The sequence below is a fragment of the Perna viridis genome, chromosome 10 (assembly GCF_037379345.1).
Source record: "Perna viridis isolate PV_CMFRI_1.1 ecotype Kerala chromosome 10, ASM3737934v1, whole genome shotgun sequence".
Taxonomy (NCBI): Eukaryota; Metazoa; Mollusca; class Bivalvia; order Mytilida; family Mytilidae; genus Perna; species Perna viridis.
Window position 1 is genome coordinate 25,579,180 of NC_142454.1, and position 13,536 is coordinate 25,592,715.

Genomic DNA, 13,536 nt, shown 5'->3' on the forward strand with positions numbered 1-13,536 from the left:
TACATAAAAGTACCAATTACAACCAAAAATGATTCCATAATTTATTTAAGAATCTAAATTAAATTTAATGTACAAGTCAATGATTTCTAAACTGTGCAACTCCCTTGACTGTCATTGGACCGTCCTTACACAGTAAGAGCGCAGGCCAAACCTCGTGATCAAGGGTTGTTCCGGTGGCTGTGTAGTACCGGAAATAATCTGTTAAGCTGTCTAGTTCTACCATATCTGGCCATACTAAAACCATTTGTGGGTCTTGAACATTCATAAACCAGGTTAATTCGATGCATTTATCTGTATATTTTTTCACTGCCGAAATATTTCCAATTCTTGTTTTCACTGCCATCTTTGGGAACGAATGTGTTCGAAAATGCTAACCAAAAAAAGAAAAAAATATAAATAAAGATTTAAAAAAAAACAACATCACAGTGTTAATTTAGTATAAGGAATATTAATGAAATCAAAAGCATGTGACATAAACCCATTGCATAATTAACAACTAGGTTTTATGTAAATCTGTAAAGATGTATATTATACAATCATGTAAACTGCTTGCTTTACAATGTACCTCTGCTACATTCAACATTTTTGTGTAAATTATAATATCAACCTCGAATATTCTTAATCTTTTGTTCACCGAGAACTGCGGGGTGATATGTTCACTGTAGTACAAAATTGTAAGTATTGAGGAAGTTATTAGGTCTGCTGAGAAGAATGTTAGAAGAAACGTGTCCGAAGATAATAGATAATATAGGACGAACTTACTACAACTTAATGCACTGAGAGCCGGATTTCAGTCTGACAGGAAGTTAACAGGTGATACAGCGGGTATTACTGAGTAACGATACTTACTAGTTTCGTATATTTGATCCCCCCAAAAAAAAAAACAAAACAAAACAAAACAAAACAAAATAGTTAGTTTAAAAATTTAAGTTAAATTCTAGCTAACAGTGTAAAACTGTAAAAGGCATAATTATTTAAAAGATATAAATTTTCAATTGCAACTTCGCCCTCTTATGTAGAGGTTACATCTGCCTCATACTACATGAACAAGTCTTTATATGTACATGTACCTTTTGCAGTGCTCCGATGCTTAGATCGGCTGTATCCTTGATACAGACACATGCAAATTGACCGAGTAGCTTGTCGTGTCGGAAAGGATCGCCTATGTCACCCTGAAAGTAACGAATACAAATTATTTTATTAACAGATATTAAAACTGTGCCCATGTTCAAAATCTTTAAAAAAAAAAAAAATAACATCATTCCAAAGCATGTGAACTTGCCTTGTATAACTGAAACTTTAGCATGCCAAGATGAACATTTCAAAACATACGACATAATTATTTAGAAATAGTTTTGACGCGTAAAGGTTTCTTCTGTGTGTCCAAAACTGATAAGAGGACCAACTTATTACCCACCTCCTGTTGTCTGTCACTGCATGGGTCTAACATTAACTCTCTTGTTTGGTGAGCAATTCTCTCAATCTGAGTATCCACGTGCTTTGACGTGAAGTCAAAGGCCGCCTAAAACGATGTAACCATGAAATCATTACGATATCTAGCTCGCTTTTTGTGTTTTCTTGGTTGTACTCCAACGTAAGATGGAAAGAGTTTTCGTGTACTTTAATGACAAAATTATAATTACAGTCAAACCAGTCTTATTTGATCTTGCAAAGGAGGGTAAAATCATGTTTACAAAACACAAGTCGTCGTTAAATAGTTTAATTGTACATAGAACGCATTACATAGGGATATTTTAGTCACAGTCATTGAGAACGGACAATTCCTGAACATAGGTGGCCGCTAGGACAGCTTTGAGTGTAAACGTAAAAAAAACAAGGTCGATCAAAGATGAGTAGACCACAGCTGTTACTTAGTTACTTAGTTGTTGAACAGAATAAGTAGCATGTGATTCGTGACAAATAACGCACCAGGTATATTAAGTTTAGTCATAGTAATCGACTGACACAGATTCAAAAAGAATTTAAACTGGTATGAAATTACTTGAAGACTTTACAGGTTAACAATAAACCTGAGTTTGGTTAAGACTGTACATCCTCTATCGATTAAAAAAATGGACCATTTTGTGTTAAGTTGATGAGTACTGCTCAATATACACTTCCGCGAGGTATGGCTTGGGTAAAACAAAGGAATTTTATGCAATTTTGTACATTGAGCGTGCTAAACGCATATTAAGTAAGCACAATAGGGTCAATTAACTTTTGTACAAATGTATATACAGTGAAAGAGTAATCAAGGGAACCAAGGTTATAGCGGTAATCAAAAGAATGTAATCCAGGGACAAAGACCAAACATGGAAAACAGACGTACACAACAATGAACATGAAGTAACTAAAATCATACATACAAAGTAACAAAAGTAAATGAGCAACTAGGACTAAAATAAAAACTTGGAGCATGGACCAGATGTACCGGTAGGGTAAGCGTCCTCTGCTTTTCTAAAAATATCCGCCGAGTTGCTCATAAAAAATCAAGTCCGGGGTAGACGAAAGAGGAGAGGAAAACTATGACACGATGAACAAATCAGTTTTCACTGCGCAGATGGATACACCGTAACGATCCACGAGTTCATGATGAAACCTATATGTATGTAAACCAAACTTCTTTGAGTCAGCGGGGTTTGTTTAATTTAGGTAGGATTTATTCAGGGTTCGGTTTAGACTGCTTTTTCTACATATATAATATATTTTCTCACTCAACGCTGATATATTTGACAAAAAATTGTAAAAAAGAACAAAAAGGAAGACAGATACCTTCAAAATGACGGCTAAGTCTAATATCACTCTGCGCTCTCCCTTCCCATGTTGACTGTAAAGGGTGGATAACTCTTCGTGAGCATCTGTCCACAGATCGTCATACAATTTGCTGTATCTCTCGGCAATTTTACTTGGTCTATTTTTATCACTCAGGTCTGTAAAGTTTGGATTACCCTGGTGTACAATCTTCAAGACGTCAGCTTCTTTACTTAAATAAAATCATATTAGGTAGACAGACAGGAGATGATACATGCATATGCATGGCAAAAATCTAATTACAGATCATATGATGAGATAATAATTGTTCTTGGTCTAGTTTAACTAAGCAGGAGTAAAATGTTCTCGAAAACAGAATTGTGTACGAAAAGGAATATGGATACGTAATAATACGGCAAACATGTATGTAGGCAAAACCCCACTGTTTTTTTCGGTGAGTTTTCTGCACCGTGTATCCCTTTTACTACTATTGGTTGGTGTCTGAATTTTATATGGATCATAAGATGCACTTAAATGTTAAAAAAAATATTTGGTTTTTTTGGTGGCCCCAAAGAATAATGCAAAGAGAGCAAATAACAATGAGAAGTCAATGGAAAAATCTAGAACTTAAAAAAGTCAACTAAGAGCATATTTCTCATACATAATAAACTAAAAATACAAAAAGAAACAAGGAGTCTAAGTACATGACTTTAACGGTAGTAACAAGTGAACTTTTAAAAATTCACTAAGGAAAAAAGGATAAGGTTACAAGCCTATTCTAGACGTCGATGGCAAAAACAAAAAAGGTTACGTAAAATTTTAATTCTGTTTGAAAAATAACAATATTGACATTTTTGTCTATGAAATCAATTATAAAAACTTCTCTCCATCCAAGACAAATAGGAGAAGTATGCACAAACAAGAGGAAGCGTTTGCTCATATCTCCCGCTCGATTAGGCCCTGAAGTTATTCATCGATTAGGCCCTGAGGTTATTCATACGCATAAGAGGACATAACAACTACTTGTACAATGTAGTTATAAGTAATTGATGAATTCTTGATAAATACATGTACAATGTATGTATACATTTGTATTAATGTGCATGTACCTTTTTACGTTTTCCCTCTTCGTCAAAGCTTCAAGGGCTATCACTTCAGGATCTTTAAACTCATATGGTTGAGGAGTTGGAGGTTCATTTATTTTCTCCAATGGCAGTCTGAGTTCCGACCGAAGCTTTTCGTCAATATTACTATGCTGTCTTGTGATGTGTTCCTTTCTGTGGGAATGGTGAGCATACATATCCGGTTCATCAGCATGCCTGCGGGTTGACCCCATTCGTTCTGAGTAGTCGTTCCTTATATACTGGACAGGCGTAGGTGGAGATGCTACTCTGATGTCTTCCGGGAGTCTTGACATGTTTTCAATGTTTTGTTGTCTGAATGAGTGCTTGGGGTTCCTATCACTGCTTTGTTTAGCATCTGGTAGTTGTGAATACGATTCGTCCCGTTTCTTTATTTCCCTTATCTGAACACAAAAAGAAATAATAGAAACATAACATTTTACACAACATCCGGTCTTAAATGATATTTTTACCCATTAGATAGTAAAAGATTCAGATTTCAGTGAGAGGGTCGACGATAGTTTAAAAACTGAAGTATAATATTTGTAACTATCGAGAGTGCAGAATATACAGTTTGGCATGACATGTGGTAAAAAATACTCTCTAATGTTATTTTTTCTTCATTTGCAGCTCTATCTCTTTAATTCAAAGAAAATCTCTTCTCGTAGTGCGTAAGTATTCGAACCAAGTTGAAGCAACCGCCAAGAACAAAAATATTCTTTACTAAGATTAACTACCAAGAACAAAAATATTCTTTACTAAGATTAACAACTACCAAGAACAAAAATATTCTTTACTAAGTTTAACCCTTTTTCCTACAACTGACAGGACATGTAAATATCGTGCAGAATAATGGAGATATAAAACAAATTGCTAAAAACATTTTTTTTAATAAGAAAAAGAGAATATCAAGAGATACAAACATTTATTTTATGGCATGACCAATTGATTGCGACAGGGTATAAACTTTTAGCATAAGAAATTAGGCCATCAAAAACTAAATACTTAAACTTGGAAGTGTGCAATTATACTTAGTCCCCAGACTTCATAAAAAAAAGTCTCCAGACTTCATAAAAAAGGTTTCTTTATTCATGTGAAATTCTACTTACTATATCGTCATAAACCCTCTTGATTCCAGAAAATTCATTGTTAGCATCTTTAAGGTACCGAGACATCCGACTCCAGTCTTCACCCTCGGAATGAGTTATAATTTCTTTCAACCACTTCATTGAAATCTGGAATACAATTATGGTTATTGAACTAATAATTTTTTTTCATTCATTAGAACGATACTGTGAAATAAGTGTAAACATAATTATATACGACAAAAAAAAAAAAAAAAAAAAAAACGGACTTAACATTTAAGTTAATCATACATACTAAGTAACAAAAGCAAATGAGCAACTCGGACTCCACTAAAAACTGAGAGCACGGACCAGGTGCACCGGTAGGGTAAAGCAAGTAAAAAGCAAAGAATTACATGTTCACAATTAAAATAAATAAAAAAAGTCATGTCTTAGTTTGATTTCGTTTGAAATGACATTTGTAATGAGCCTTTTCAGGAGGAAGTCTCGCATATTTCCACTGGTCAAGACAACTGTCCTAGCAACGTATCCATAACTTGGCGGTGAAATGTATATCAATATCTCTGTATAAATGTATTTCCGTTTTTTAATGCGTATTCTTACATGTACTAGTGTATTTGCACGAGGCTCAGGCATGATCGAAGTCCAAAACAACTTTACATCTCTCATGGGCAGACTTCGCTTAATATATTTCGCAAATACATACAAAAGGAAAATAAACCTACACCGTTGCATCCATGCTGGCGTAAGAATTCTTCAATGTACGATAGACTAGATCTAACTGAAATAGATTCCTCGTGTGATGGATAGCCATCTATTAATGGATCTTCAAACAGTTTGTTACATTTAGTCAAAAATGTGTCTATATTCTGTAAATCATGGTAAGCCTGAAATATAAAACCATATTCTTTATTTAAAACTTACAAAGTTGTTAAGACTTTGATATTTTTAATACGATTATTTTTTTGTATTTCCCTTCAGTTAATTTCCCTCCACAGAATAAATAAATTAAATAATTAAATAAATAATTATTAAATAGACCTATTAATTTCAATCGTTTTTGTGTCATTTTGAGAACATTTTTATTTATTTTGCATATTTATGAAATTATTTATGATTTTCTATGATGGTTTTCTCCCTTGTATCTTGAAAGGGAGATAATTCATGTTTTTACAAATTTGAAGCATACTCAATACTGCCTAAGCTCACTCCACGAATCATTGTGGTTGTATATGACTATACATGTATGCTTTTAAAAAATTGCTTAATTGAACTTTCGAATTCAACTCTCTGTAAAGACGGTTGACGGCGAACAAACGATGTGATTGTTCCTGCCATACACGTGCATTTTCTAGAAACTTATCTATCATAACTAGCCATCTTATATACTATTAATTTACTTACTTGATGAGTAGGGTCGATTATTTTGTCCATCTTCCCCTTCTCCACATTCGGTTTTTAAATTTACTTTTGTTTAACATATAAAATGTCAGCCATTATTTTTAACATTGCTTAATCACACAGAACACTAAGTTCCGACTTAACAAATCAGACTTTTATTACTTAGACCTGACAAAAGGAGATTTAATTTTTGCATTGCATGTTTAGTTTCTATTGTTATACGATAAGTAAATTGATACACAGAAATATAAAATCATGTGCAATATTTGATAGAAATAAATAAACAAAAAATATAGGCGGTCTGGTTTTTGTATCCGGCCGGACACATCGGCTTACTACTTATCATGGTATTCCCTTTACATTAATTTGGTTCTTTATGCAAAAATCTACATTGTTGCTTTGTCCGAATCTTTAAAATTATCTTTTTGAAAACATGATATACTAAATGAAATAAATTCAGGATAAAATGCTACTGTTTTATGCGCTAATCTCGGATTTTACAGTCGCAAACTAATTTCACTGGATAGGCGACGCGTCAAAGAACACTGTTAAATGGTATTTGCGACCGTCAATTGGCCATTCAAATCTTCAGATGAACTAAGTTATCTACATTTTAATGCAGTTGTCAAATATATCTGAAATTAGCTTTAAAGATAACGCTTGCACATGCATAAACATTAAGCATGAATCGAGGAATTAACCAATTCAATGAAAGTCGACGTTACAACGAGTGTTATATTAGATCAGAACTGTTATATGCCATACTAAGTCTTGCGAATTTGGCTGCAAGTGGGGTATAAAGTGAAAAGGGTGTCCGTACCTCCCTCCTCCCTTTACACAAAGGAATACAAATGTACACTGTCTATCTCTTTTCCGAATTACTCCTACAACACTGAATGAAACTTTCGCCGAATTTTTGCTACATATAACCATTGTGCGCCTCTGATTTGAGATTATCATTGTGCACATTCTATTATAGACCATGATTCAGATCAACATGCATATTATCATATGGGAAGTGAAGGTATCAAATTAATGAGCATTATTCATAATTCTTTACTGTTTATGTTCTACACGAGAATTAATAGTGTATATTAATAATAATAGGATAATTAATTGGAAAGAGTGAATAACCAAAAATAATTACAAGTGCAGAAGAACGCCTAGATTTAACGAATGTGCTGAAATTATTCCGCGCACGAGTTATTTGTTCAAGAGTTCTTGGCACGAGTGATACTATTTTAGTTATTCACGACAACCAATTGATTATCCTATTTATTATATTGATTTTTTTCATAATTTATCGATGTTTTCAGTACGGATTTTAAATTCTGTGATTGGCGGATTGATATCAAAATTGTGACGTTTTGGCGGGAGAAAGTGCGAGAGTGAAATTACCCACACACAGTGCGACAAGAGTGAAACAAGAAGAATGCATTATTTTTACAATAATAATGTTATACAAATTTATCGGTAATTGATTTTGCTCATCAAGTAATAAATATATGAAGGATGGATGTGGTGAATATGCCAAAGAGACAAAAACCCCACCGGGATGAACAATGTCCGCTCATGGGTCGTCAATGAAAGATGAGGAAACCCTCACACCAAACGACAGACTGCAGTTGGCCCCAAAACACATTATACACAGGTACAGCGAAGTAGTTGCCTCTATTTACTCCAGTAACATAAAGTGAAAATGAAACGACAAGACGTACTCCCACAATGTAGCAATCTGACTTAGTTTGAAATTAGGTGTGAAGTGCACGAGAAACGTAAAATAACGCGGAAAGACCAAGCCACCCAAGAAATAAAATAACTTGATATCAAATATGTAATAACAAATTTATTCAATTTTAAATATATTAACATTTTTACATGACAATTACATATATATAAAACATAAGACCGGGTATGCATGATCGACTTATCAATTTTGTTATAACCCCTAATATTAGGACGGAGGTTTATACACTGTATGAGGTTTCTGAACGATAGACTTGCTTAGTACCGAAGCTGAACAGTAAACATGCTAAGTACCGAAGCTGAACAGTAGACATGCTTAGTACCGAAGCTGAGCAACTCCTTTTACAACAACAGGTCCTTGGTCATGGAGTAACAAAGCTGGCCATACCTCGTGTTCTAATTTGTTGCCAAACTTCGTAAAGTGACGGAAACAGTTCAATGATATTTCAGTTTCAGTTTGGTTTGGCCATAAAAGTCCCATAGGAGGATCCTGTACATTCATATACCAAGTTACTTCTACACAACGTCTAAGGTATTTAGATACTTTGTCTAGTTTTTGGTATTCGTCGTAATCGTGTCGTTCCATCACGTGATGTCGGAAATTGGGTGGATTGTATCTTTCCTGGAAATCCTGTTAACAGAGAAAGAAATTAAATATTGTGAAATGCATTTTTTGTACTTATTGATTTTTTTAAAACCTCTGTTTAATTATTTGTTTTTCTTTCGGTTTCTACAAATCTTCATATACATTGTTTGAAACTTTCCTCTTTCGTCTGCCCTTGACTTGAGTTTTTATGAGCAACTCGACGGGTGTTTCTAGAAAAGCAGAGGACCCTTACCCTACCAGTGCACCTAGTCCATGCTCCCAGTTTTAGTGGAGTCCGAGTTACTCGTTTACTTTTGTTACTTTGTACGTATTATTTTGGTTATTGTATGTTCTTTGATGTGCGTGTCTTTTTTCCCTGTCTGGTCTATTGATTATATTCATTTGATTTCCGCTAGAATTTTGGTTCCTCTGATTACTCTTTCAGGTGTAACCTGTATGCGGTTGAAGTTACGAGATAGAGGGGCTTAATCGATCATATAAATTTCACTATAATTCTTAAGCTGGGTGATGTCCTAGGTCCTTGAAGATAGCTAGGTTTATTAATAATTCTGTTTTATTTTATATAAAATTTACACATAATGTAGCTTAATTACCAAATATTTAATCATTGCAAGTAAACATAAGGAGTCATAATAATTGTAATACGATAAAAAAACAATGTTTTCACGGACTATACAAGAGAACTATATAAGGAAAAAAAAATCACTGTTCTACAATAATATATACACGTAGGTGTTTTTTGGACATGTGCATGTACCCGTGATACGGTATTATGTATAAACAACACAGTTAATTTTTTCTTCAAAGGAGAGCACTCTTCGTCAACTTGATCCATACTTTCGAATTTTTCACGGAGTAATTCGGAACAGACATAAATCTAGGATCGACTTACGTTCATTATGACATCTAAACTAAGATCTGCTGTTTCCTTGACTAACTCTCTGGCATGATGTTTGAACGTGACATCATGGTGTCTTTCGCGAAGTTGAATCTATGGCAAAAAAGAGACAGCAAATGGAGCACTTGTATAAACGAAGTATACAATCATGTACCTTTCAACAGAAAAATACAATTAATGACTAATTGTTTTGCGATATGGGTTTGTACGATGTAACTATTTAAACTATTCATTCTACATGTACATTGATGCAAAATAAATCGTTTCTTTCAGTTGTGCCGGTGAAAACAAACATTTTTTTTTAAAATACGAGCTGTCATGAAAATGCAGTACATTTTGAACTCCTGAAAGGCATTACGTCGTACATATTACACATACTACATGTAATTAGGTACATGTAAATGTATGTGATTTTGCAATTTTTAGGTAGTTTATGTCATTCTATAATCTAATACACATAAAGACATTTTTACGACTGGTATACTTAACTTTCATTTTGTTTTGAAGCGGGATTACACATTATGTTTCATCGTTTTCTCTGATATTAGAATTTGAAAAGGCCAGTGTTAGTCTACATATACATGTACCTTATATGGTGTGTGGCCTGGAGGGACTGCCATGGTGTCGTGTAGTCTCGTTGCCATGCTCTCTATTAAGCTATTTGATTCATCACGTGTATACTTAAAGGCGTTCTAGAGATAAAAGGAAAAAGAACGTAATTTTTTAGTTTGCAACTCAATTGCCAGACAAACAGTTTTGTATCTATTATTTCCCTTTACTGTTGGTTAATTTGACGCTTTTCATCTTGTCTTATCTATTGAATATTGCATTTCACTATTACTCCATGGTTTGCTTGGTGTATGTCATTAATTTTTTTGTGTTAATATTTGATTTTTTATTTCTCATTATTTACAAACCTTTAAAATGTCAGCTAAGTCTATAATTATCATGACTTCTGGAACACCTTGTCTGTTCCTACAAACTTGCTCATATGCATCCGCCCATTCTATATCAAACAGGTTAGTGAATCGGTCCGCTATTTTGGTCGGATGATTTGTTCTGATATGGGCAGGGACGTATGGGGTTGGTGGCGTCTCTGGTATCGTTTCAGGAATACGTAGGTCTGGCTGTCTGTAAACATACATGTACATGTAGATTATCAAATGTACATAAAACGTACCTGTATGAGTATGCAACAACTTGCTGACTTAAACTTTGCTAAGCAAAATGAACATTTTGAACAGTTTAAAATATGCGTAACATTTTACTGTCCATTGGAAATCTTTGTTTGTCTGCTGTTCCTATTACTTAAATTGTACATTGTACTTGTAAACAAATTTAAATTAATATTTACGTTACATGTCCTGTTGTCCTCTCGTTGTACTCTTGGCGAATGAGAGTATTTCGGTTAACTAAATCATGACCAGTCGGATTCGGTCTCCTTGTACTTGATTTAATTAAATCAAGAGTGAATTCCCGATTCAGTGGATCATCCGGGTTCCTGTTGATTCTCATCCGCGCAGTCGCACCTCCAGTACCTTCCATATTGATGACCCCATTTTCCATAGGTGTGGGATTTATTTTCAATGAAGATTCATCAACATTTGCTCGTTGCTTAGGAACAGTTGGACGAGGAGTAAAGTAATTGTCATGTGATTTTGATTTGGTGCTGTCATACAGGTACTGGATCTTTTCTGGTTCATGAAGAATCCGCTGAAACAACACACTTAAAATCAGTTTAATTCGAATGGTACCTTAAAGTTCTAAGGCTTGATTTAGGGTTACAAATGAGGGGTTTGTTGAAAAGGGCTGGAATTTAAGGGGATGGTATACATGTAAAATATGAGAGGTTATTCATGTATAATATGAGACATAAATAACCTGTATGAGGACTAAGATGAATAGATATTGATAGTTTTGAAAATAATCATGCCTTTGAAAGTTTTACATCAATTTGGGTCTATCTTTCTTCATAATTCAACATCACTGTTAGACGTTATTTATAAACAGATAAACATTTTATTTTATTTTTTGTTAAAGATACGAAACTAGTAAAGATCCTTACTCGGTATTACATATACAAGTTAACTTCCTGTTAGATTGAAATCGGACTCTCAGTGCTTCTAAGATCAATGGTTAAATTTGTATTGATTACCATTATGAGGACATTGCAAACTACAAGAACAAAATTTTTAAGAGTTGCATACCCAAATAAATGAGTGTGATGTATTATTTACCGTGTCAAAAGCCAAACGCTTTATTTCGTTGAATTGGTCCACAGCATCATCTATCCTCATGTCCATAGAGGTCCATCGACCTCTCATCGCCTCTGTCAGCATCACCTTTAGGGATTCCACCTAGAATAATGTTTCGTATATCATAAATATGATATACATGTACTACATGTATTTGCATATCTGCCAACATAAAACATTTTCAGGATTGTGAAACCGTGATCCACCGTGGAATTTGTGAGGCTCACAAAACAATTGACCGATAGGCAGATATGCACATTCTTATGATATCCTATGAAAATATTTTACTGCCTATGTATTGTCAAATGTAATACAATCTATGATAGTCAATGCAACATTAAGATTGAACACTATGTATAATGTTGTGCATAGGGATAGTTACGCAAAAATAATAAAAGTGAATTTCTTAAAGCTTTTGAAAGGAAATTGTTAGGAATACAATTACCCTGTCTTCCGTAACACCTGGCATGTGCTTGATTAATGCATCCAAAGCGATGAGGGCTTTTCCAGCTTTGGTTTTATCTGGGCGTACCGGACCATATTGTGGGTCCAAAAACGGGTCTAGGAAATCCTCAAGTTCCTTAAATATAGCTGTTTCCATCTAGTTAGTATTGGAACACTCTGAAAATTCAATTATAGGACTTAATCCGGAAGATATGGTGAGAAAATACACGTCTTGAATTTATAACCTGTTTATTGTTGTATGTACATGTATGTAAATGTGGTCATTTATTTCTTAGTAGTGGAGCAGTTTCATTTTTATTGAAAAGTACATTCAATAAAAATGATTGTTCTTGTAATTATGTAAAAATGCACATTAATTATCTATTTTTAGTGTAATAACGGTTAAATTTACTATATAAAAACCACACTCATCACCAAAAAATATATACTACATCAAAATATAAATAACTAAACAGACACAAAACAATAACAGTCAAGTTCATACAAAATATTTTATTCAGGAGATGTACAAGTACATATATAGAATTAAACTAATTAAAAAAAATGTTTTCTTTTTCAGAAAAATATTTTACATAGTTAAATGATCAAAGAGAGCATTGGTTTGCAAGCAAAATTTGCAATTGACAAATAAGTATATGTATAAACTACATTGTTTGTTACCTTGTATCTGTTTTTGTTTGTCATATAAACATGGCCGACAAGGTTTCACATTTCTACTAGAAACGAATTGTAACCGATCGTACAATTAACTCTTTGAAAATAAATCGCTCGTTTCTTTTTCGGTCCTAAGTATTGAAACGAAAGTAATTGAAAAGGTTTAAAACAATGACATTTTAATAACGGATCAATAAATTGTTGACTGCCGTTTTGTGGTTTGAAAATTACTTGAACTTTTGCGAAGGTCGTTTTTCAATGTCAATACTGTAAACGTATTAATTTTCGCGGCGTAATAATTTTCGCTATTTTTGCGGTGGACAGAAAACCGCGAAAAATAGTACCCACGAAATAGATTTTTTCACATTATACAACGCTTTTAATTTCTTGAAATCGCGAAAATGGATACCAGCGAACGGATTATGTTCACTTAACAGAATTCGCGAACAATTAGCAACCGCGACAATTAATATGTTTACAATTTACATGCACGTAAAGGCAGATCCCGAGACTTTAAAAAGGAGGTTCCAGCATATCATTTGCTGATGTTTGC

At 33.8% G+C, this 13,536-nt stretch overlaps 2 protein-coding genes across 2 annotated transcripts; both read right to left on the reverse strand.

The window, feature by feature from the left end:
* Positions 1-21: 21 nt before the first annotated feature.
* On the reverse strand, positions 22-6,502 carry LOC148605129 (uncharacterized). The gene is made up of 8 exons (XM_088549589.1): positions 6,362-6,502; positions 5,683-5,844; positions 4,982-5,107; positions 3,861-4,276; positions 2,773-2,983; positions 1,418-1,522; positions 1,071-1,172; positions 22-370 (listed from the first exon to the last, which is right to left on the reverse strand). Exons 1-8 carry the CDS (start codon positions 6,389-6,391, stop codon positions 77-79), a joined length of 1,446 nt encoding a protein of 481 aa, XP_088405715.1. The 5' UTR covers positions 6,392-6,502; the 3' UTR covers positions 22-76.
* Positions 6,503-8,184: 1,682 nt separating this feature from the next.
* Positions 8,185-13,106, reverse strand: LOC148605130 (uncharacterized). Its single transcript, XM_088549590.1, has 8 exons — positions 12,990-13,106; positions 12,310-12,485; positions 11,847-11,966; positions 10,964-11,322; positions 10,527-10,740; positions 10,197-10,301; positions 9,604-9,702; positions 8,185-8,735 (listed from the first exon to the last, which is right to left on the reverse strand). Exons 2-8 carry the CDS (start codon positions 12,463-12,465, stop codon positions 8,421-8,423), a joined length of 1,368 nt encoding a protein of 455 aa, XP_088405716.1. The 5' UTR covers positions 12,466-12,485; positions 12,990-13,106; the 3' UTR covers positions 8,185-8,420.
* Positions 13,107-13,536: the final 430 nt, after the last annotated feature.